The sequence below is a fragment of the Hypomesus nipponensis genome, chromosome 8, assembly GCF_054491055.1.
Source record: "Hypomesus nipponensis isolate SF chromosome 8, ASM5449105v1, whole genome shotgun sequence".
Lineage (NCBI taxonomy): Eukaryota > Metazoa > Chordata > Actinopteri > Osmeriformes > Osmeridae > Hypomesus > Hypomesus nipponensis.
This window is the reverse complement of record NC_140368.1, coordinates 3,556,606-3,577,303: the sequence shown is the minus strand read 5'-3', so window position 1 is coordinate 3,577,303 and position 20,698 is coordinate 3,556,606. Positions and strand designations below refer to the sequence as shown.

At 42.9% G+C, this 20,698-nt stretch overlaps 2 protein-coding genes and 1 long non-coding RNA gene across 4 annotated transcripts; 1 reads left to right on the top strand and 2 right to left on the bottom strand.

Moving 5' to 3' along the window:
- The first annotated feature begins 686 nt into the window (after positions 1-686).
- On the top strand, positions 687-3,311 carry LOC146274771 (uncharacterized). 2 transcript variants are annotated; one of them, XR_014766362.1, is made up of 7 exons: positions 687-819; positions 1,845-1,898; positions 2,024-2,075; positions 2,273-2,331; positions 2,549-2,612; positions 2,832-2,862; positions 3,095-3,311. It is a non-coding gene; the product is annotated as an uncharacterized LOC146274771 (long non-coding RNA). The 2 variants fall into 2 exon arrangements; XR_014766363.1 differs by having other exon boundaries at positions 716-757.
- On the bottom strand, positions 3,297-9,854 carry mcmdc2 (minichromosome maintenance domain containing 2). The gene is made up of 14 exons (XM_084703602.1): positions 9,717-9,854; positions 9,392-9,522; positions 9,238-9,297; positions 8,948-9,143; positions 8,103-8,225; positions 7,790-7,891; positions 6,940-7,068; positions 6,461-6,698; positions 6,120-6,325; positions 5,614-5,783; positions 5,203-5,382; positions 4,582-4,724; positions 3,921-4,030; positions 3,297-3,615 (listed from the first exon to the last, which is right to left on the bottom strand). The coding sequence occupies exons 1-14, from the start codon at positions 9,811-9,813 to the stop codon at positions 3,449-3,451; spliced, it is 2,052 nt and encodes a 683-aa protein (XP_084559728.1). The 5' UTR covers positions 9,814-9,854; the 3' UTR covers positions 3,297-3,448.
- Positions 9,855-10,060: 206 nt separating this feature from the next.
- Positions 10,061-20,591, bottom strand: sgk3 (serum/glucocorticoid regulated kinase family member 3). Its single transcript, XM_084703327.1, has 17 exons — positions 20,390-20,591; positions 16,658-16,886; positions 16,406-16,489; positions 16,104-16,176; positions 15,942-16,017; positions 15,572-15,647; positions 15,356-15,405; positions 15,176-15,233; positions 14,793-14,876; positions 14,555-14,686; positions 13,555-13,667; positions 13,009-13,045; positions 12,431-12,517; positions 12,054-12,149; positions 11,723-11,878; positions 11,269-11,358; positions 10,061-11,080 (listed from the first exon to the last, which is right to left on the bottom strand). The coding sequence occupies exons 2-17, from the start codon at positions 16,733-16,735 to the stop codon at positions 10,910-10,912; spliced, it is 1,461 nt and encodes a 486-aa protein (XP_084559453.1). The 5' UTR covers positions 16,736-16,886; positions 20,390-20,591; the 3' UTR covers positions 10,061-10,909.
- Positions 20,592-20,698: the final 107 nt, after the last annotated feature.

Here is a 20,698-nt window from a genome sequence, read left to right as displayed (position 1 = left end):
ATGTTCTCATTGCAGAATAGATTTTCCAAGCATCTATTTAACTTAAATATATTTTATAGATGCCAAATTAGCAACGCTAAGAAAATAGGTTTAGTGGTCTTCATTTGCATAAATAAGTTGTGGAATGGTCATGTTGAATTCTAAATAAAACTCTGAAATAGAGGGGCTTATCCTCAAAGCATTTTACCACCAGATGCTTTATTGTTAAATAAAAGCTTTCAATTGAAAGAAAGTCAGATTGGTATTAAATTTGTCTGATCCTTTGAAATTCTGACATTGGTCATTTAGGCCTAGGCTGTGTATAGCCTAACGTTGACAAAATAACTCTAAAACTCTTTAAAAAAAGAAGAAAAAAGTTTAATTAACTACTAAATAGGCTATGTAGGTTACAACTAGGCTTGACAGTAGACCAACGTTAGTCTAGGCCTATAAAATATTGGATAATATCTAAAAAATAAGTGTGTTCTCAATCTGCCAATCTCTTCTTGATGAGAAAAAAAAATAGTTGCTCGTAAAAGGAAAGGTCCTATGCAGTAATTGTTTATATATATATATTTTTTTTAAATATATATTCAAATATTATTCTATCAAAATATTTTTTGAAAACATGTATTTTACAGATCGAGTAGACAGCCCATGTTGCAATTTTAGATCAGGCAATAGTCAAGCACGTCCGATAGCAGTGCGCATGACAACAAAATCAGGAACGCCACATCTTTTCCTTCTCTCTGTCCATGCTGTTGAAGGGTGAAGACATGTGCGTCCTCTCTGATCACGATTACTTCTCTAACCATAATGCAGAGTTCTCCTTTACAAATGGTAGGTTAACATATAATATTTGCGATGGGTAGGCTTTTGTGGCGTATAACACATACTTTTTGCACATTTGCAACGTTCTTGAAAAGATGAGTGAAAACGAAAGCCTTTGATAAAAAGCTACAATTGCGTTACGACTTAACGCTAAACCTGCGCGCTAACTGGTATCATGTTTGTATTTTACTTGTAGTTTGAATGGTACATAGCTAGTCTTTCAGCCTTTCTGTACCATATTTTAATTACCGTTAGTACATTTGTTTTCCAAGAAGGCTCCGAAGGCCATCAAATGCAGCCAACGAGCTAACGACCTAGCTACCGTGTAACACGTGGTATATATCCTGATCGAATGCTGCATTATTTGCAGTCAGTTTTCGATGCAGCGAGAAGGCTAAATTAATCTATTAGCCTACAACAACTCGTATTTACGACAATGAGTGGAATGCAATTGCCATTCAATATGTTTAACGCTAAACCAGAACTCGTTTAATCGATGTTTTTCAAAACGTCCCCGTAATGTCATAAATCATGTTTGGCAGATTCTTGTCACTACTTACCGATGATAAATTACATTGTCATGTTACCGAGCTTGCTTGAATCATTGTTGTGTTCGGATCAGGGCTAACTAGTCATCAAAGGTGATAGTGGTTAGGGAATTGTCTTCCCAATTACGTACATGAGCAAACCAGGGCGTCGGGCCCCTCAAGAGTAAAGGCCATGGTATAGGTCGTGACCTGATGTTGAACCTGGTTGAAGAGACTGCAGCAGTGGCGACAGTGCCTCCAAGCTGTGTTGCATCTGCCCTCCGCTGACCTCAACTTAATCAGTCATCCGCAGTGGACACATTGGTTATCCCTTCAGTACAGCTTATTCATGCGACATGAAAGTCAATAGATCCATGCTTCTATGGCCAATCAGTTGGATACAGGCTGCCGATGAGAAGCACTTATGAGTATCTATCACTTTGTGAAGGGTTGAACATATACCGTGAAAATGATTCCTAACTTTGCTCTTATGTCATGTATCTTCAGACTGCAATGGCTAAAAGTGATCTCAATCACGATTCCTGATGTGGTTGTATTAAGGTATGATCTGAAAAACCAAAAAGTGTTCAGATGGTGACTGAATTCCAACATATTCAAGGAAATTAGAATTGTGAGCAAACCTTCTTATTTGGTCTTGTGAATAACTGAAACCTTCCCCTGTGCAGGTTTGATGGACTGAAAATGAGAATGCGCAGATGTACGCTTCTTCTGTACCAAGTGAGTAATTGCACAGTGCTCTGCCAGTCAGTGATAATAGTGGAGTAGTGATGATACACGTTAAAGCCGTTTACCCATCAGACTATTATGGGATGCTGAGACTGTGACTACCTGAATTTCCAACTGCAGATGCTGACTATCCACCTCCTGACAACACTGGCCTTTCTCATGTTGAATTATTTTCTTCCCCATCACAGGTCCTCTCGAGTCCAGCATGGATGGGTGGTGCAGGGATGGGTGGTGCTGTATCTACCAGGTCAGTTCACCCCAACCAGTCATTTTGTCTGTTTGTGCTGTTCCTCACTGACCGCTGGATCAATGATGATCTCACATTTGCCGTTTACCCATCTGATTAAAACAAGGTGTTGAGACTGTGACTACCTGAATGACCAGCGTCATGGCAACCAGGCACTCTTTTAACATCGCAATCTCTTAAGTAGCCAAAGATGTTTACCAAGTGTTCTTTCTTCTAGACAGGAGTAGTGGGTGCAGCACGGAGGTCTTCGTCTGAGGTTCTGATGCGACATCCAATCAATGGTGAGTGCACCTGAGGTTTGGTGACTGATGTATTATAAACTCTGGTGTGATGCAAGACTAGTGTTCCTTGAGTTATGATGATTTCACATTTGCCGTTTACCCATCTGACCAAAAATTGGGGTGCTGAGATTGTGACTATCTGAACTAGTGCTAAACTACTGGCAAAGGTCTGGGGTTGTATTATCCAGAAACTATGTTAAATGTATTTTTCTCTCCAAGGTTGGAACTGACTAAGGAAACTTAAACCATGGTGAGTGCATATTTTTCATTAGGTCATTCCTATAGATGTTCACTTAAGTGTGATCATTTTGACCACAGCACTGTGTCCACTGTTCTGGAACAATGATGAGGTCATTTTTGCCGTTTACCCATCAGACTGCAAGTGCTGAGAATGTGACTTCCTGAGATTCCAATTGACCACTTCATGTACATTCTTTTTGCATTAGAATTCCAAAGGTAATTTCCCCCTTTATTCCACACAGGACAATCTAGCCTGAAGTGAAGCTATCCAGATGGCAATCCCCCTGGTCACCCCTATCGATGTTACTGGCAGCTTGAAGGAATGACCTGGAAGTTACAATCTGCCAATTTCTTCTCCCTTTACATTTGCTTGTCAATTACACTAATGTACAGTTTATTTTTCACACAACCACTAAAATGAACTTGTATGAGTAAATAAAACACTTGCCAAAGCCACAACTACATTGTCTACTTTACTCAAGATTTGTGTTGAAAATGGTTCTCTATCTTACATTGAGCTTGGCCTGTCTAGCCTGGGATTTGTCCCTTCCTGCCGTGGTCCTGCTGCCGTTTCACGGCACACCTACAGCAGCCGGCTACTCCTCTGTGATGTAGCTGTCGGCTCCGGGGGCGTGGGCGTAGATGAAGTGCAGGATGTCCTGGTGGAGCTGCTGCAAAGCTGCGTCTCTCTGCTGCAGGGCCTCCAGATCACCCAGGTCACAGGGAAAGGCTGCGTCAGGTGGGATAACGAGCGCTGAGGTCCCTGTGGGAAAACCCCAGATGAAGCCTTTATACTTGTGCAGACCTCTAAGGTTATGGTACTGGCCTATAAGCCAAATGACCTTGTGTGCCCTTTTGTAGTGGTACATTGTGATTGGTGGTGGTACAATTCTTAACTAGTTTACTACTTTAACTGTAAAACATTTATCACTCAGTAAAGGTACAAACCCTAGAACATGTTTTAACATTTCGAAGTGGTTAGAAGGGTGAAATTAAGCATAACCATGAGATCCAAAGTCTAATCTAAACGTGTCTTGTTTCTCTATAGATTCACTATATTTACTGTACCATGCCGAAGGGTGATGGCGTTTTCACAGAGCAAGACAGCAATCACAGCATCCTCCTCCAACACGCTGCTTCTCAGAGACAGCTTACTGTGGGCCTCAGCCAGAGAGATCCTGGTGTACAAATGTAGGTTATTATTGTAGGTTATTATTGAGAACAGACAGTGAAGGCACCGGATGAAAAGGAAAGGCACTGAATTGTAATTATTTGACCAGTGTGTCCTCCAAATGTGTCTCCCATGTTTACATCTAATATGGGAAATTATTAAGAACAAGTCTACTTTGTAACATTTATATTACAGTAAGGAAGTGTTGTATTTAAAAAGCACATTTAATTGAGGCAGAGTTGACTGTATATAGGACTGGCACAGCTCCTGTATCTGTCTCTGTTACACCGCAGTATAGAGTCAATTTGCCTTTTAAATGTTGTGGCCTAATGTTTATTTTAACAGTTCATTGTGACACCACATTTGACACTACACTGAAAGGATTTTTTAAACATTTGGACAAACTACATGACTAATTGTCTTCTGGGGGTAAGGTTTGCAGTTACCGTGATAAATCAGGAAGTGTGCGCCACCTTGTGGTCAAAATAACATTACTTCTCCAGTTGCAAGACATCCGTTTGGATGAGTTGTTTAAAGGTCATGTGCTGGAGCTCTTACAGGAGTTTTATGGAGGCCACAGACACTTTGGCCCCGTGGGCAGTGTCTGAGCGGACCCTGCGGCTGGCCATGTAGTACCCATGAATCATCTTCTCAGCTCTGGGGCTCATCTCCACCTGCAAGGTCTGTGCATGGGCCAAGAGCTGGGGGAGGAAGGAAAATCATTGCCATGGCTACGGCAAACATTCTCATGTCCGTACAAGCATTTCCTAAACAATGTAAACAAGTTTGAAAGCCCAGGATTTTCCCCCAGGACCACAATGACTCTTTTTGAAAGACTTGTTGCTCTTGTTGGTTTGTTGTAACTATCTTAAAATGATTGTACTCGCTGTGAAAATGAATGTTGTTGCTTGCTTTTTCCACAGGTACACTATTGCACTTTTGAGGTTCTTGCTGTTTAATTGTAACTTGTCTAACTACATGCTCTTATTGTTATCCCCTTTGGGACTTATTTGGTTTCACAATGTAAGCTTCATGTTTGGCTATCCGCAATGTTTGGGGCTATCTCGTTGTTATGATCAGTGACCTGTGCTCTTTTGTAAAATTCTCTCTTGCAAGTCAAAAAAAGCTTTGGATAAAAAACATCTGCTAAAGGCATAAATGTAAGTTTTTGGCGTCTACCTCTTGGTAGTCCTGTGTGGTGAACTGCATGCTGGAAGGGTAGAGGGGCGCTCCAGGCTGCACTGCCTGCCTCAGGGTGTGCACCGTCTGGGCCAGTAAGGCTCGTTCCCCCCCTGCCTCCCTACACTGGATCACCAGGCCAAAGGCCTCCGCTAGCTGCATGGGGACTGGGCCCATATCCTACCCTCGTGGTTAACAGACACAGCAGCTGATATTATGAGGCAAAAAGGTGCTTTTCCAGACAGATAAAAAAGAGATATTAATACTATATATCCGTTTATAAAATAATTTTTTAGGTTGTCATTATGCTGCCTATGTGCACAAAACGAAAACAGTCCATTAACATTAGGTCTGAACCACTTGACAACAGTGAGTCTGAATAGTTCCAGAAGCCGCTGTATATTAACCCACCACTGTCCCCAACAGCACAGCACTGTCCCCCCTGGTGGGCCTCCTGGAGGGGGTAGTGGAGTCGGCCAGGGCCCAGAAGCTGCACTGAAGGGGGAAGGAGAGGGTCTGGGGGGCGTCCTCGCCGTACTTCTTCCCCGGTACAAACACAGACACCACCCGGCTTTCCAGGGCTGAGGAAGAATGTCAGGTGGCTGAGCGGTTAGGGAATCGGGCTATTACTTAGAAAGTTGCCGGTTTGATTCATAGCCGTGCCAAATGACGTTGTGTTCTACTTGCCTCGGGTGGAATGTCCCTGTACTTACTGTTCTGGATAAGAACATCTGCTAAATGACTAAATGTAAATGTAAGTAGAGCGAAGCAGCTTATATAAGCACTGAGAACCCCGAGCTACGGCCGAAACGTAAACAATTCTGTGTCATGTTATTAGTATGGATATCAGTGAGGTCAGGCAGCTAGAAGAAATAGGTGGTTATCCGATAACAAGACTAGGATCCTTTTCTGCTCACCTGACTGAACGGCGTCCATCTTGTCTCTCCTGTAGCCCCCCAGGTCTCCTAGCATGCAGATCCCCCCTGTGGCCAGCAGGGCGGAGCCAGCGTGGACGTTGGCGGTGCCTGCCCCGTGCTCGTCCCGGGACAGAGATGCAAACATCTCCCCCGTGGCCTGGTGTCTGACGCCACGTCCAGCCAGGCCCAGGCTGTAGGTCATCAACCTAACACACACACACACATAACCCAGACCATGTGGGTGTACTCAGATAAACGATGTGCTCACTAGGATTTAGTGAGGACTTTAAATAACCCAAAACAATCCATACTAATGCTCCATTGCGAAGCTGACGATGTACCTTTCTATGATGAGTGTGTCCGTGGTCAGGGCCATCAGGTCCAGACACTGCAGGGAGTCTGGTTCCTCTGACCTGGTCTGGACCAAGCTGAGGAGCAGGCCCAGCTTCAGGGTGCTGTACAGGCCTGGGGGAACCACGGCCGACCCAAACGAGTTTGCAACAACGGCCGAGAACCTCCAGGGAGAGCAGGCTGTGGCCGTCAGCAGCGCCTGGAAGTTAGTGCTGATTTTACGTGAATCTGTGGAAGTGGAGAGTAGGCCTTTGTGCTGATAATCTGGTGGTATATTAACTCTTCCCCATGTAGGAGTGAAGGCAGCTAAAGTGGCACACAGTGTGTATTCAAGCAAGACTCAAAAGAAGAACAAAAGATTGTGTACACAGTGTACAGTTGAACATCCTGTTCTGTGTGATTCCAGAAAACTGCTATAAAAAAGCCGATAGGCAAGTTAGATCAGAAGTAGGATTGACTGCGTCCTTACACGCTGGCTTCCATGGTTGAACACTGTTTGCTTCTACGCTCCAGGTGACTTTAGGCCACTGGTGCACATGCGCAGGTATGCCCAGAACCCTGTACAGCCGGCCGATCCTCATCGAGTTACACAGTTCATCTAAACGCTCGGGAAATAAAACAATAACACTTACGAAAAGGTTGTTCTCTCCTGTCTGCTGATTACTGAAGAAACATGTAGCCATCTACACAGCACTGCCAAGAGCAACACAGAGCAAGACCTGCAGAACAAAGATCCTAGTGTGTGTATACCGTGTGACCAGCTAATGAGGGTTCCTTACACATATTAACATATATGTTTAGTAACCAGAGCCCAGTGTATGGAATTCCTCTGTAAGACTGGGTCAACAGAATATGCTAATGCTGGCACTGAGAATCACTGGTGTCTCAGGGGTAATGGGTGGACAATGTTATTGAAGGGGACAGGAACACCTAATATCTCACCTAGGGGAACAGGGCATGGCAAACTACTAGAAGCTCTGTTTATTTGAACTCTCCCCCATTGACTTGGTTCTCCAAAATGTTTCATTACAAAAGTAAGGGTAAAATGTCAAACTTTGAATACCTCTGTGATTGGACATTTTCTAAACATAGATTACATTGGGGTATTAGTATTAAGGGCTTTAGCCTACTTTATTAAATTATCCTAAGTAACTATGTGAGGTGTGTAAGACAGTATTATTTCCAAATGATCCCATTTGAACTACAGTTCCGTATCCCAGTTCAAGCTTTTTGGTTAAACGGTTACTGGGGCCTATTTCCTCTTAGAGCTTGAATGTTAAAGTTATAATTGTATTTGCGAATCCCAGATGTGAGCTTACCTCTCAGAAACAGGCTGACTGACTGGTACCTGAGGGAGCTGTGTTGATGAACACTCAGCACAGTGAGAGCTCTGACATGAATCAGCTCCACCAGCTGCTTGTCTGTTTCAGTGAAGTTACGACACACACACACACACACACACACACACACAGACACACAAAGACACACATAACCACTTGTTGGTGTCAAAAGGACCTCTAACTGTATTGTTCAATAGATCTAACTTATATACATCCTCTGTGATCATAAGTGGTCTTAGTTGAGCCGAGCAACGCGTTGTCGTCAGCGACGGCCCAGGCAGGCTTCACTCACCTCCAAGCACTCTGAACTTGACGTCCTCTTTGAGGGGGGAGGAACAGAGAGGGCAGGTGAAGTCTCTCCTCACCGTGGCAGACTCAGTGGCCCCGGGGGCGTGTACTCTGATATGATGGAACCCTGGAGGACACATCATAGAACTAGATGGAGTTCTGATCATAAAACTAGATGGAGTTCTGATCATAGAACTAGATGGAGTTCTGATCATTGAACTAGATGGAGTTCTGATCATAGAACTAGATGGAGTTCTGATCATTGAACTAGATGGAGTTCTGATCATAGAACTAGATTGAGTTCTGATCATAGAACTAGATGGAGTTCTGATCATAAAACTAGATGGAGTTCTGATCATAGAACTAGATGGAGTTCTGATCATAGAACTAGATGGAGTTCTGATCATAAAACTAGATGGAGTTCTGATCATAGAACTAGATGGAGTTCTGATCATAGAACTAGATGGAGTTCTGATCATAAAACTAGATGGAGTTCTGATCATAGAACTAGATGGAGTTCTGATCATAGAACTAGATGGAGTTCTGATCATTGAACTAGATGGAGTTCTGATCATAGAACTAGATGGAGTTCTGATCATTGAACTAGATGGAGTTTTGATCATAGAACTAGATTGAGTTCTGATCATAGAACTAGATCTTGTAGTTCTATGATCAGAATCTATATATCTCTATATAACTCTACTAGTTCTGAGTGAGGGGACCGGGTGTAGAGGATTCTAGAATCTTGTTAAAAGCCAAAACGAACCAGCACACTGGATGCTTTGAAAACGAAGGGAAGGCAAACCTAACAGAGAGGAGTTAACCTTGCTGTTGACGTGGTAACAGTACCTGTTGAGCAGGGGCAGCCGTCCTCCGTACAGAGGAACCTGGCCCCCTGGGTGTACTTGGTGACCCTCGTCATGGCAATGACAAGGCCCTCCATGGCAACAGGCCTCATGGGACCATACCCACGGGGGAACTCACAGAGGTCCAGACAGTATTCAGGAAATTGAGGCAGGTGAGTCAGCTTCAGGATCACATTAACCTCAAGGAGACCAGAGATAACAGTCTAAAACAAACGATATTCCCCCAAGGGTGAGTAAGAGGACACACGAACACACCACAAGTGATATTCATACCTGATTCTCTGTGTGTATCCTCTCTATCAGGGAAAGGGTCTTTATTGATAGAAAACAAACCTGATATAGGAATAACAAAACAAACGTATTATCTTATTTCATTCAGACACCTTGGGAAACTGGAACTGGAGACCTGATGATTATTTGGACTCACAGACTGAAAGAGGGCAGTCGCTTTCAGCGGGCTGTGTAGAACACAGTCGCCCAACAAGGGGTCCAGCTCTACCAGGTCAGAAGGATTCACACTAATGCAAAACCTGTACACTGCCTCACTCTGCTGGGGGTCTGGAGGTAGAATCAGTCACTATCCAAGTTAGTTTAAACCTCCACATTGTCAAAATGAAAGAAATTGATACTTGTCATCCCTGTAGGCTACTTTTAACGTTCCTGGGTGTACAGTAGGCCTATCCTCACCTTCTTAGGCAGGTTCTACTTACGACCTCTTTCACTTGGTAAGTTTCATCGCTCTAAAAACTTACCATTGAAAGTCTTGCAGTCTTCGGCGAGTTTAAGAAGACCACCACTTCTGTCTAAATAATATAATACGGATTCTTTTAGCGATAAAACATCGTCCATTTTGAGAACGTTAGTTTAAAGGAACCATACAGAAGCGCGCCAACTTTGCAAGACTTGACCGCGCGCCAAACATTGGGGTGCGTTCGCGCCAGCTGCTTCTGCAAAAGGCCTCAAAACTAAAGTTGGTTTTGTGTGACACAGAATCCCTTTGTCTACCCCCAAAGTATGATATTACTGTATGTTGCCTCATAGCCGGCAACGTCGATAAATGATTGTAATTATTATAAGGCATAAAAAGACACACGGGTTTGTTCAAAGTTCAACGAATGTATATTTTGCTTTTATTTTACAGTACAGTACTGATACAATGTTGAGCCAGGCCATTATACAGTTGAGTGGAGTCTGTAAAAGATACATTTTATTCGGCTAAGATTTTCTGTTAAAACTATATTTGTGTTAATTAAGGCACGAGAAAGAATGTAAGCAAATATACATGCAGGAAAACTAACAAATCCATACGCAAATATTTTTTTCTGACATAACCATACTGAATCTGTATCACAAAGTATAGACGCATTAAAATGACCTGTCGACACATATGGCGTTTCTAAGTGACCTCAAGTATTTCCAATTTCAACTCCCCAGCAAAAGACACACAATTCACAACAGAAAGTTGAATCAATATAACGATCGTAGTGGGAAAACAGAACTAGTCCACATATTATCATTCTGGGCGAGTGAGGAAAATAATAACGTTTCAGTGTTTTTAGTTCAACTTTTGAAGCACACAACTTTGTAAACCTTGTCTACTGCGAAGAGGAATGTGCTTTTAGCCTATAAGCATTAGCTCATTTTTCTGTTATCAATAAATACATTTTGGGTTTTTCCAGGATAAACAAGGGAGCGGAAACCAAAATGCATATAACGTATGATGGCACACATTTCTTAAAAATAGAATCTGTTATATAAATAGAATTAGGTAAAAATAAAGGTTACTGGACACCCAAAATCACCCATCAAATGCTAACCCATCTTATATTCTTGCTTTGGCTTCTCAAAATGGGTTCATCCACATGATGAATTCTTCCCTTTATTCAAACGAATCAAGACAGGATAAGGCAACGTGATAGATCGCTGGAACCGTGTTTTTTTTTTTTTACAAGAATGAGTCATCTGAAGGCGGGGCATAAGAGAACCCCAGGAATGCATCGTCTGCCTCCATGACGCTGGCATTGACTATGGAATAGTCAGAAGAGTGGCAGACTGAGTTTGGAACAGTTTCATCCGTGAACTCTGGATCAAAGTTTGTAATGTCATAAGGAGAATTCTGCAAGACAAGAAAACAAATTCATGACATGACAACCAAACGCAATAGCATCGCCTTAGCAAACAGTCCAATTACATGACTGTGTTTCTATACCTGGGGTTTGGGTTTGTATGATATTGTGAAATACAACACAATGCATAAAACGTGTCTACCAGCTTTAACGACCAGAATCCCCAACATATATTTACCACGCTGGGTGTGAAGGGAGGTGGAATCTTCCTCTGTTCCAGATCGTCCCAGTTAATGGAAAAAAAGAAGTCATGCGCTTTGATCTCAATCTGCAAAAATAAAAATATAGTTTTCTCAAAATGAAAATATTCAGGTACACTGAGTTTAAAGAGGGGTTTACTGCTTGCGAAGAAGATACTTTACAATGTGTGACTTGAACCAAACAGAAACACTGTTTGTCCACCAGAGGGAGTCTAAACGTTGACAAGCTGTTCTGCTGTGCTTAAGTTAAAAGAATGGTGTCTGAACAGTTTCTATTGTGATATGAATACCCATGCTGGATGTTGTCGCTGAAACAACAGTCCAAAAACTCAAAATAACAATTTTATCCAGTAGAGTGCTACCTGGAAAGAGATATAGGACTGTTCTGGACCCAGTAACACTCAATGATGCCCCAAAAAAACGGACACTTACAAAGTCATCTCTGGAGCCCAGTCTCCTGGTACCATCCTTCTCTAGCAGGGCCTGTAGCAGGGACCAGGCGGTGTTCGAAGCCCCAGGGCGCATCAACAGAGGCTTGTGGAGGATGTTGTCGTACATCTCGTGAGTATCTCGGCTGTAGAATGGCGGCTGTGACAGGGAGAGCAGTAGGTTAGCTCTTCTGCTCTCAATATAACGCACAAGAAAAGAGAAGTCTGTCTGTAATTATCGTCCGTAAATAGACACTTGTAGGCGCTGCATGCTTTATCCTGTGAAAAGATCAATAACAATCTGGCAACTGCTGTACAGCAAATGATAAACTCACCAGGCCAAAAAGCATCTCATAGAGCACGGAGCCCAAGCACCACCAGTCCACTGTGTTGTCATACGGCTGCTTCCTCAGTACCTCTGGAGCCAGATACTGAACACACAAAACAACGGGGTAAACCTTCAGCAAACAAGTTCATTTCAAACTTCAAGAAGACAGTGACTAGAAGGACTATAGAACTTGACACTCGCCTTGAAAACCTGACCCTGAGCCAAGACTTGCCAAATGATTAACCACCTAATTTAGACCCTTTCACACTGCAAATCCTCCCGTGGTTAATGATTAGGAGCTGGACACAGGATATCCCTCAGGATTCACCACATGGGTGCAGCGGAACAGAACGACGTAATGCTTAACTGCTGCGCACACATTACCTCGGGTGTCCCGCAGAAGGTGGATGTTGTCTCGGCAAGGGAGATGCCCTCCTTGCACAGACCAAAGTCTGTCAACACAATGTGTCCCTTTAAAGAGCGTAGACAGAGACATGTTTAGACCAGAGACATGTTTAGACGGTGTGCACTACACACAAGCAGCTCATTATCCTATATCAGGACTGAGGAATCTATTGTTGCTCTGGAATGCCTAGTAGTGCCCACTACCCCGATTCAGTAAACTCACAATTTCCTCACTTTCTCAATAAGGCCAGACAGGAAATGCACGTGTAAAATGTAACCCAATAACTGGCAGTCTCTTTGGTTAAGATTGCACAGTCTATGGGATTTTGGAAAAGTAGGAAGTTTATGCTACCTAAGAATCAAACTACTGTACTTTTTGGCAATAAGTTATGTTGATACAGAAAACCTAAAGCATGTAGATGGGGCTTGTTTCAAAATATATCTTTGGTAAAATAAAATTAGAATTGTTTTGGGGTCAATACAAAACATTACAATGTATGAATAAGGTCTCAAAATTTAGAACTTAAAAGTACATTTTATGAATTGGTCAGACTTACTTCAAAGTCAAGAAGGATATTTTCTGGCTTCAAATCCCTGCAAGAAACAATAATATCATTATAAAGTTGCTAATTGGAAAATGTAATTGTCCTAAAAACTAGTTGGCTCGTCACGGTCAGTAGTAGAATGTGGTGAAACAATGAGTTACTGAGTTAAGATTGTCTCATGTCTCAATCTGTATTTAATTGGGATCTTTTCCTCCCAAGTCCATTTGACACACTAAGGTTTTAGCTAACATCATATGAAGCAGCACAGTCTAGTAAAGAAAATTGCACTCACATGTCAGCTAATCTACAATTATACACAAGCAAGCATGACCGCACTAAAAACTTAACTTGAGAGCTGCAAATAGAAAGTGTTTATTATACACCAAGCTTTGAACATTCTTGGACCGTCACAAAAATCCCCCTGTTTAGTGGGACTTTCCAACCAATTGAGATGCGCTCAACAAATAAGAAATGCCTAATAACGTACATGAAAACAGGCATCCAAACTCTACTACCAACTCAGACAACCACCAATCTGGAATCCTCCACATACATTACCTGTAAACAATGTCAAGTGAATGCAGGTATCCCAGTGCACTGGCCATTTCAGCAATGTAGAATTTCGCCCTGGGTTCCGTGAAAGTCCGCTCTTTTTGAAGATGAAAGAAAAGCTAAGATCGAACAGAACGCAGAGAGTATGCAAGTTACTGGATATTGTTGAAGGGGCCAACACTTCAAACTCTCACAGCAAAAAAAAATAATGCAAACTCCCATTTCCTGATTTAAATTAATTCATGCATGCTGAAGAGACTAAACACACAATTCCAGCAGTGGTATCAGAACAATCTTAGGAAATCTGTGGAGAAAAACAGGCGAGGAAATAAAAACTTGATATGTTCATAGTACCATTGGCTTATGCTGCACAAATGGTCAGGATGCATTAATTCTACAAAAGCAGGAATCCAGCCCTGAGCCATCGTTTTCACCATGGTAACAACGTGATGTTTTAAATAGATCTAGTAGTTGTGAACTTTGCCACCACCATTATACCCCACAAAAGCCTTTTGATATAGCTCTTTAGGCATTACACAATTGATTGAGAAAAAGCGACAGCATTATGACCAACCCATCTACACAAACGAGGAAAAACCTCAACTTCTTTACCAGGAACAGAAATCTGGCTCACAAAAGATTGGTGTGACACTGTGCCCAGATAGAGCTGACCCAGAACGGAAAACACTGGGACTGGTGTTGGGGAGAATCAGAATAAGCAGCCTGTATGTATAAATGTTAAGAAGTATACAGTACATGCTTTCAAAAACATGGTTTAAACCATATATTTTAAACCTGAAATCAGGCATTCATCGTGACTGTGGTATAATGGTTGTTCATTCATGGACACAGCCTTAAGTGGCTTCATTGTGTTTCCAAGGTCAACAGAGATACGAGAGAGAGAGTATACAGTGTAGCACACTTGCTGTGCCAATACTATCTTGGGTTCCCACTGGCCCACTGACTCAGCACTGGGAACTATATTCATAACAGTGATCCTACTCACTTCTCCACCATTGACAAAATCCAAGACAAAGTACAGCTTGTCTGTTGTCTGAAAGGAATAATGAAGCCCGACCAGGAAGGGGTGTCTCACGTTCTTCAGCAGCACGTTGCGCTCTGCCATGATGTGTTTTTGCTGGTAACAGACACAAGAGGTGTTTCAGTGCAATAAACTCCTAAACTTACAGTGCTTGTTTAAAGACCGAAGGGGTCTGATATGATAAAATCACAGCCAGAACTACCTCTCTCCTGTTGAGAATGACTCTTTTTTGCAGGACCTTGATTGCGTAATACTTCCCGTCCAGAGTTCGTTTAGCCAGGAGAACCTTCACGAGGGAGAGAAAGTATGTTAGCTAGCCTCAGGCTCCATCTCTGAGACAATAGTAACCAACACAATGAGGCAGTGAAATTCCAGTGGAACTGAGAGACTTTCACTTCCTGTGTGTAAAGGCCACTCGGTTTTCCATGCAGAAGTAAAACCGTATCCTTTACTACACAGAGTAACTGTTTCAAAAGATGACGTGGTGGCCAGTTTCTAATTTTTGAAGGACTAAACCACAAAACAGTTTTATAGACACAAAGCATATGACTATTATAAATGTCATTTTTTCTTCAGATGACATACCTTTCCAAAGCTCCCTTTGCCTATAACTTTCAGAAAGTCAAAGTCTGTGGGTTTTGCCCTGGGGAAAAAACAAAACAAGTAAATCACATTTACACCAATGACACATGTACATTTTCACTACAAGTGTTGAAAAAAATCATTTCAGGCCAGTCCTATATGTGAATAATTTGTGGAACGCACTGTGGATTTCCAGACGGTCCCAGGTTAATGTTTCTGGAGCCAGAGCTGTTCTGTAAACCAATGAGAAAATACGTAATCTCAACTAACCAAACAGAAAACACGTCATCTCAACTAACCAATGAGAAAACACCGTCATCTCAACTGGGGTGAACGTTTAAATGAAGCCATGGTCTCATCCAACAACCTGTCTGTTAAAGACCATCACCAGGGGCTAACCTTGTCATCTTCATCCTCAGAGGCATCGGAGAAGTTCTGTGATTTGTCCATCTGCAGGAACGCTCTGACATCAGGGCTGTGTGACAGAGAGGGCCAGGGCATCCAAGGGTTAAATAAACACACAATGACACTGTTGTTAAGGGGAATCTACTTCCTCCATTTTACAACCCATGGGTCAGGAGATGTCACCATGACAAAACAGGGTGAAAAATGGGAAAGCATGACGAATGGCAAAAGGCTGATATCCATTTCCCTCCTGAACTTGTAATTATGAAGATAAAGATATATGGCACGTGCAACAAGCATCAATAACTTAATAACTCAATAACTTAATAACTTAAACACATACTGTAATATTAGTGCTACTCACTGGTTGCTGAGTTGAGTATGGGAGACAAGTCTCTGGATGAACTCGTGCAACCCTGTTCTTCGTTGCTTAATAAACTCTAGAGAAGGAATGAAAATAACCTTAGTTAAATTAGTAGACTGGAGACTCGTGATGTAATATAGTATGCCCAGCACAATACCTTACCTGGATCAAAATTATCTCCGAATATTCTCTTAGCAGGGATTTTCAAGTTTAATGATGGAAACTGTTTCCGCAGCTATATTAAAAGAGAGGATATGATATAAGCATGTGAAGCATTGATATTTAATGTAGGCTGGGAGTTCATTTACTGTACTTATTACTCAGAAGGAAAGTCACAAGAGCTGAATCATCTGAATTTGGAAATGTCAACTTTGCTTTACATAAATGTCCAGCCTAAATATAGACTAGCCTGCATATTGAATAAGGTGATTCAGCATGCGTATCTCATTGTGGCACACACTCACCGTATTGTAGAGCTTGTCAAACTCAGCATACCGTCTAAAGACAAACCACTCATGTCTTCCAACGCTGACCATCACTTTGTATACCTGGAAGAACACGATCGAGTTCAGTTTGCGATCCAAGCGACTAATGCTGCTAATGTAACAATGCTTTGGCACTGCAACGATGACACTGCACACAAAACTGTCTCTAAGGAATGCTAGCCCCAATCACTTCCTGTTGACCAGCTGTCACCATGGCGACAGTTTACTCACGGTGTAGCGTTTCTTCTTGTCTCTCTGCTCGTTGTAGCAGGGGATGCTGACGTTTGGGCAGCTGGACTGCTCCTCCATCCTGACGCCACGACGCCAACGACGGGGGGGGGGGTTGGAAGTGAAAGGTCACAGAGATGTTGGTCAGAGATCAAGTTTTGAAGCGCAACCTTCAGAGGGACCAAGAAACACTTCAGGTCAACAGCTGACCCTTCCCCATCCTGATTCACTGCTGTGGAGGAGAAACAAACAGATATAAAAAAAAAAATTTAAGAAGAAAGTTTGGTAATATTTAGAAACTCTCAGGAATAGAAGTTCTGGTTCTTAAAAATAGTATAGTAGTGTACGGTGTCTACCAGACACTTTTATCTGACAAGTGCACATTTTTTCTGAGCAAAAGTTGAATTAGAGGTGTAGCCATCTTAGAGTCGCTTCCCACCCTGTGTGGAGATGTTGTTTTTGGAGTGGGGGGTTGTGCTGCAACAGCAGAAACCCAGGCCAGGACAGCACAGGCCAGGACAGCACAGGCCAGGACAGGCCAGGACAGCACAGGCCAGGACAGGCCAGGACAGCACAGGCCAGGACAGCACAGGCCAGGACAGGCCAGGACAGCACAGGCCAGGACAGGCCAGGACAGCACAGGCCAGGACAGGCCAGGACAGCACAGGCCAGGACAGCATAGGCCAACATAGCCTGGCAGTCTCTCTAGAACCTGGAAGTCCAGTTCTACTCCCCCCCCCCCCCCCCCCAGTCTCTATTAGCTTCTCACCCGCCCTTCTCATCTCTCCATCCAAACCTCCCACACTCCTCCACCACCCACTCCCTCTCGTCTCTCCATCCAAGCCATCCACACTCCTCTGCCCCCCCCCCCCCCCCCCCACTGGTGTGTTCATCCATTGTGCCCACAGTGCTCCGACACCCACTCCCTGTGATCTCTCCATACATAACATCTATCTCTCTTCTATCTCTCCGTACAGTACCTTTTCACTACGCATCTCTCTTCAAACCACAACCTTGACTGAACATCCTCTCCTTTCTTCCCCCGTCACTCCATGGCATCTGCCATCTCCTAACGGGACCATTTCTGTTTATGCTTTCCTTTCCTTTTTATACGTCACTGTCCTCACAAATGAGTCTTTCCTGTCCACCCCTCACCCCTCTTGCCTCAACCCTCAACCCTCTCACCACATTCCCAACAGGAGGGCAGTCTCCAACCATCTCCTCTTCCTCCATGTCACGCATCCAGGTCACTCTCTCACCCACGCGCTGGGCCTCTGACATTCTGCCTGGCTTCTGTCAATGTGGGGGTATTTTTAGATAACCTTCCGTAGGTCTTTGAAGTACCAGGAACGCACACACGCCCGTACAGTTCTTTCTGATGCTTGTTGACAAGTGCTCGGCTAGTGTTTTACACAGTTAGGCCAATAAAAAGTCACTGAACCCTCTTGAGCAAGCAAACTACAACCAAACTAGCAGACCTATCCTTTTCTCATGCTAATGACTGAACATTTATCCAGTGGTTATGTCATGTCTGTTTTTTCTCTTCTTTTTTTTCATGCTACAACAAAGCTCTTTGTCCACTGCAAAAGCTTGTCCATTGTGTTTGATTGTGAGGTCAGCCAGCATGTTAAGTCATTTCTTTCAGACCATGCCACGGCTCTCTGCTCAGCGCACTCAGTTAACGGTGTTAGACCTGAATGTCATGACAGACATCTTTCATTCAACTCACGTCATGGTAAAGGAAACATCAAGAGAGACAGAGCCTTTTTAAAATGCAGGAGTGCAATCGGAGGGACTTTCAGTCCCCAATGCCCCCCCCCCCCTTTCACCCAAACACACTTCACCTCCTGTCTACACACATACACACTCTTGTGCTTTACCGGACACTAAACCTTATAAAAACACAGTCTACCACATTATCCATATGTTTGTTTCACACATGGATAAATAACTGACTGAGTCATTAGTAGAACTCACTTGTTAACATTCCAGAAATACTTTTGTCAAGAGAGAAATAAACGATAGTACTATAACAACTGACACTTTTAAACTAGGCTACTCCTTCATATGGAATGTTGAACATCCTAAATGTTCGCCAAATCTACTAAAAAAAAAATTAAAGTAAAGTAGCCTTTTCAGAGTGAGAGAGTATTAAATGAACTAATTGAAACCAGGAGGATCATGTAACAACATGTTGAAAAGACACACGTAGATCACAGTAGATTACAACATACTGTATGGCACAGGGCTTGTGTCGACATGACAGGCACAACAATTCGACAACACAGAATCAAAAATAGCAGCTCTTCCTGGTTTGTTCAAACACATCTACATCCTTGTCAGCAGACTGAACTTCCTCTGAGGATATTCCAGTTTTTCTTCAAGGTAGCACTTGTAGCGGGAGGTCAGATGGCTGAGCGGTTAGGGAGTCGGGCTATTAATCAGAAGGTTGCCGGTTCGATTCCCCGCCGTGCTAAATGACCTTGTGTCCTAAGGCAAGGCACTTCACCCTACTTGCCTCGGAGAGAATGTCCCTGTACTTACTGTAAGTCGTTCTTGATAAGAGAGTCTGCTAAATGACACCATGTAAAGAGCTGTGTCTGTTTTTGATCATGGTGATGATGAAAAACAGAAGTTAAAGTTCCCACTGACAAATTGCCACACTGGTAAAGAGACGAAGAACTCCAAAACGGCTACACCAAACAGACCATGAGTGGAGATCACCTTCCGCGGGCTATCTTACTTATTTATGAATGAATGAGCTTCCACTATGGCCCAATCAAAAAATAAAACCGAGCTCAACTTGATATCGATAGGTTAGACAGCTCTACGAAGATAAGCATTATTTCCCCAAACAATGGGGGGGAAATGTAGGGTTTGTAATTAACTCAGTCACCCAAACGTGTACGGGGAAATGTGCATCTGGAATAATGGTTAACACAGAATACAGATGACTGCGACCTCCCCGGTTTATACACACAACACGGGCTGGAGCCTAGCTGAAGTAGCGACCGCTGTTTCTTGCTACGCTGCTTCTCATACATTTAGTCTGGGCCAACACAAAGTTGTCTGGAGAGTCTGTGTGTACCACAGGTACCTGATTATTGGCATAGTACAGACCTTTTCTGAATCTCCTGGTCCTGATATTGCTGTGATCAGAACGCAGGATATAATGTCACAAGTTTTGACAGCTGTAAAATGAATCGTCAATGAGCCATAATGGGGTCATTCAGACTTATCTTGACATAAGTCTGTGACACAGGCTGTTACTGTAGAGCTAATTTGTGCTCTTCTCACAGTTGCTGGTGATCATCACCCTTAACGGTAAAATAACCAGTTTCAGCAATTGCCTTCTCTGCACATTCCAGAAAAGCAAGTGGATACAGTCCCCTGAATTGTACTGAGGCAGTAGGTAGCACCCTACCCTACTATCCTTTAAGAAACTGATGTATTGATCGAAGATCACGTGTGTAGCCTAATACAGGGGCTTTGCCTTTCAAATTCACTAAACAAAATGTATAAGAATGTATACATTCAGAGTTCTAAGCCAAGCCAAACAAACTTGGTTACGTAATTTCACGATTCTTTAAACGTTGAGAAGTGAATTACTTACATAATCAAATGACTAGGCAACAGAAATCGCCGATGTAACATTATCTTTACGAACGTAGTTAGCAACTATATTAACTAGCAGTAGCAATTCAGCCAGAACTTCCACAGAATGTGCGAATTTACCTTGAATGTTGTTGAATTTCTCATCCAATTAGATCCAATAAGGTAATCAACGTTGGTTGCAAAAATGAAACAAATCCAGCCTTCTAACTAGAGTAATGTGTTATGTTTTCAAAAGTCACAGTCTGTACTTTCTACCACCACGGTTTTCTGACAAGTGGCAGTGCAAAGCAGGAAAAACCGAGACGTAGTCCTGCAAGTTCAAATGAAATATCACGGGACTACACCACACTTTCAGGAAGCATGACTGACATGGAAAAAACGAGACAACACCACCACCTAGCGGTAGACAGAAGATTAGCCCAAAATGGC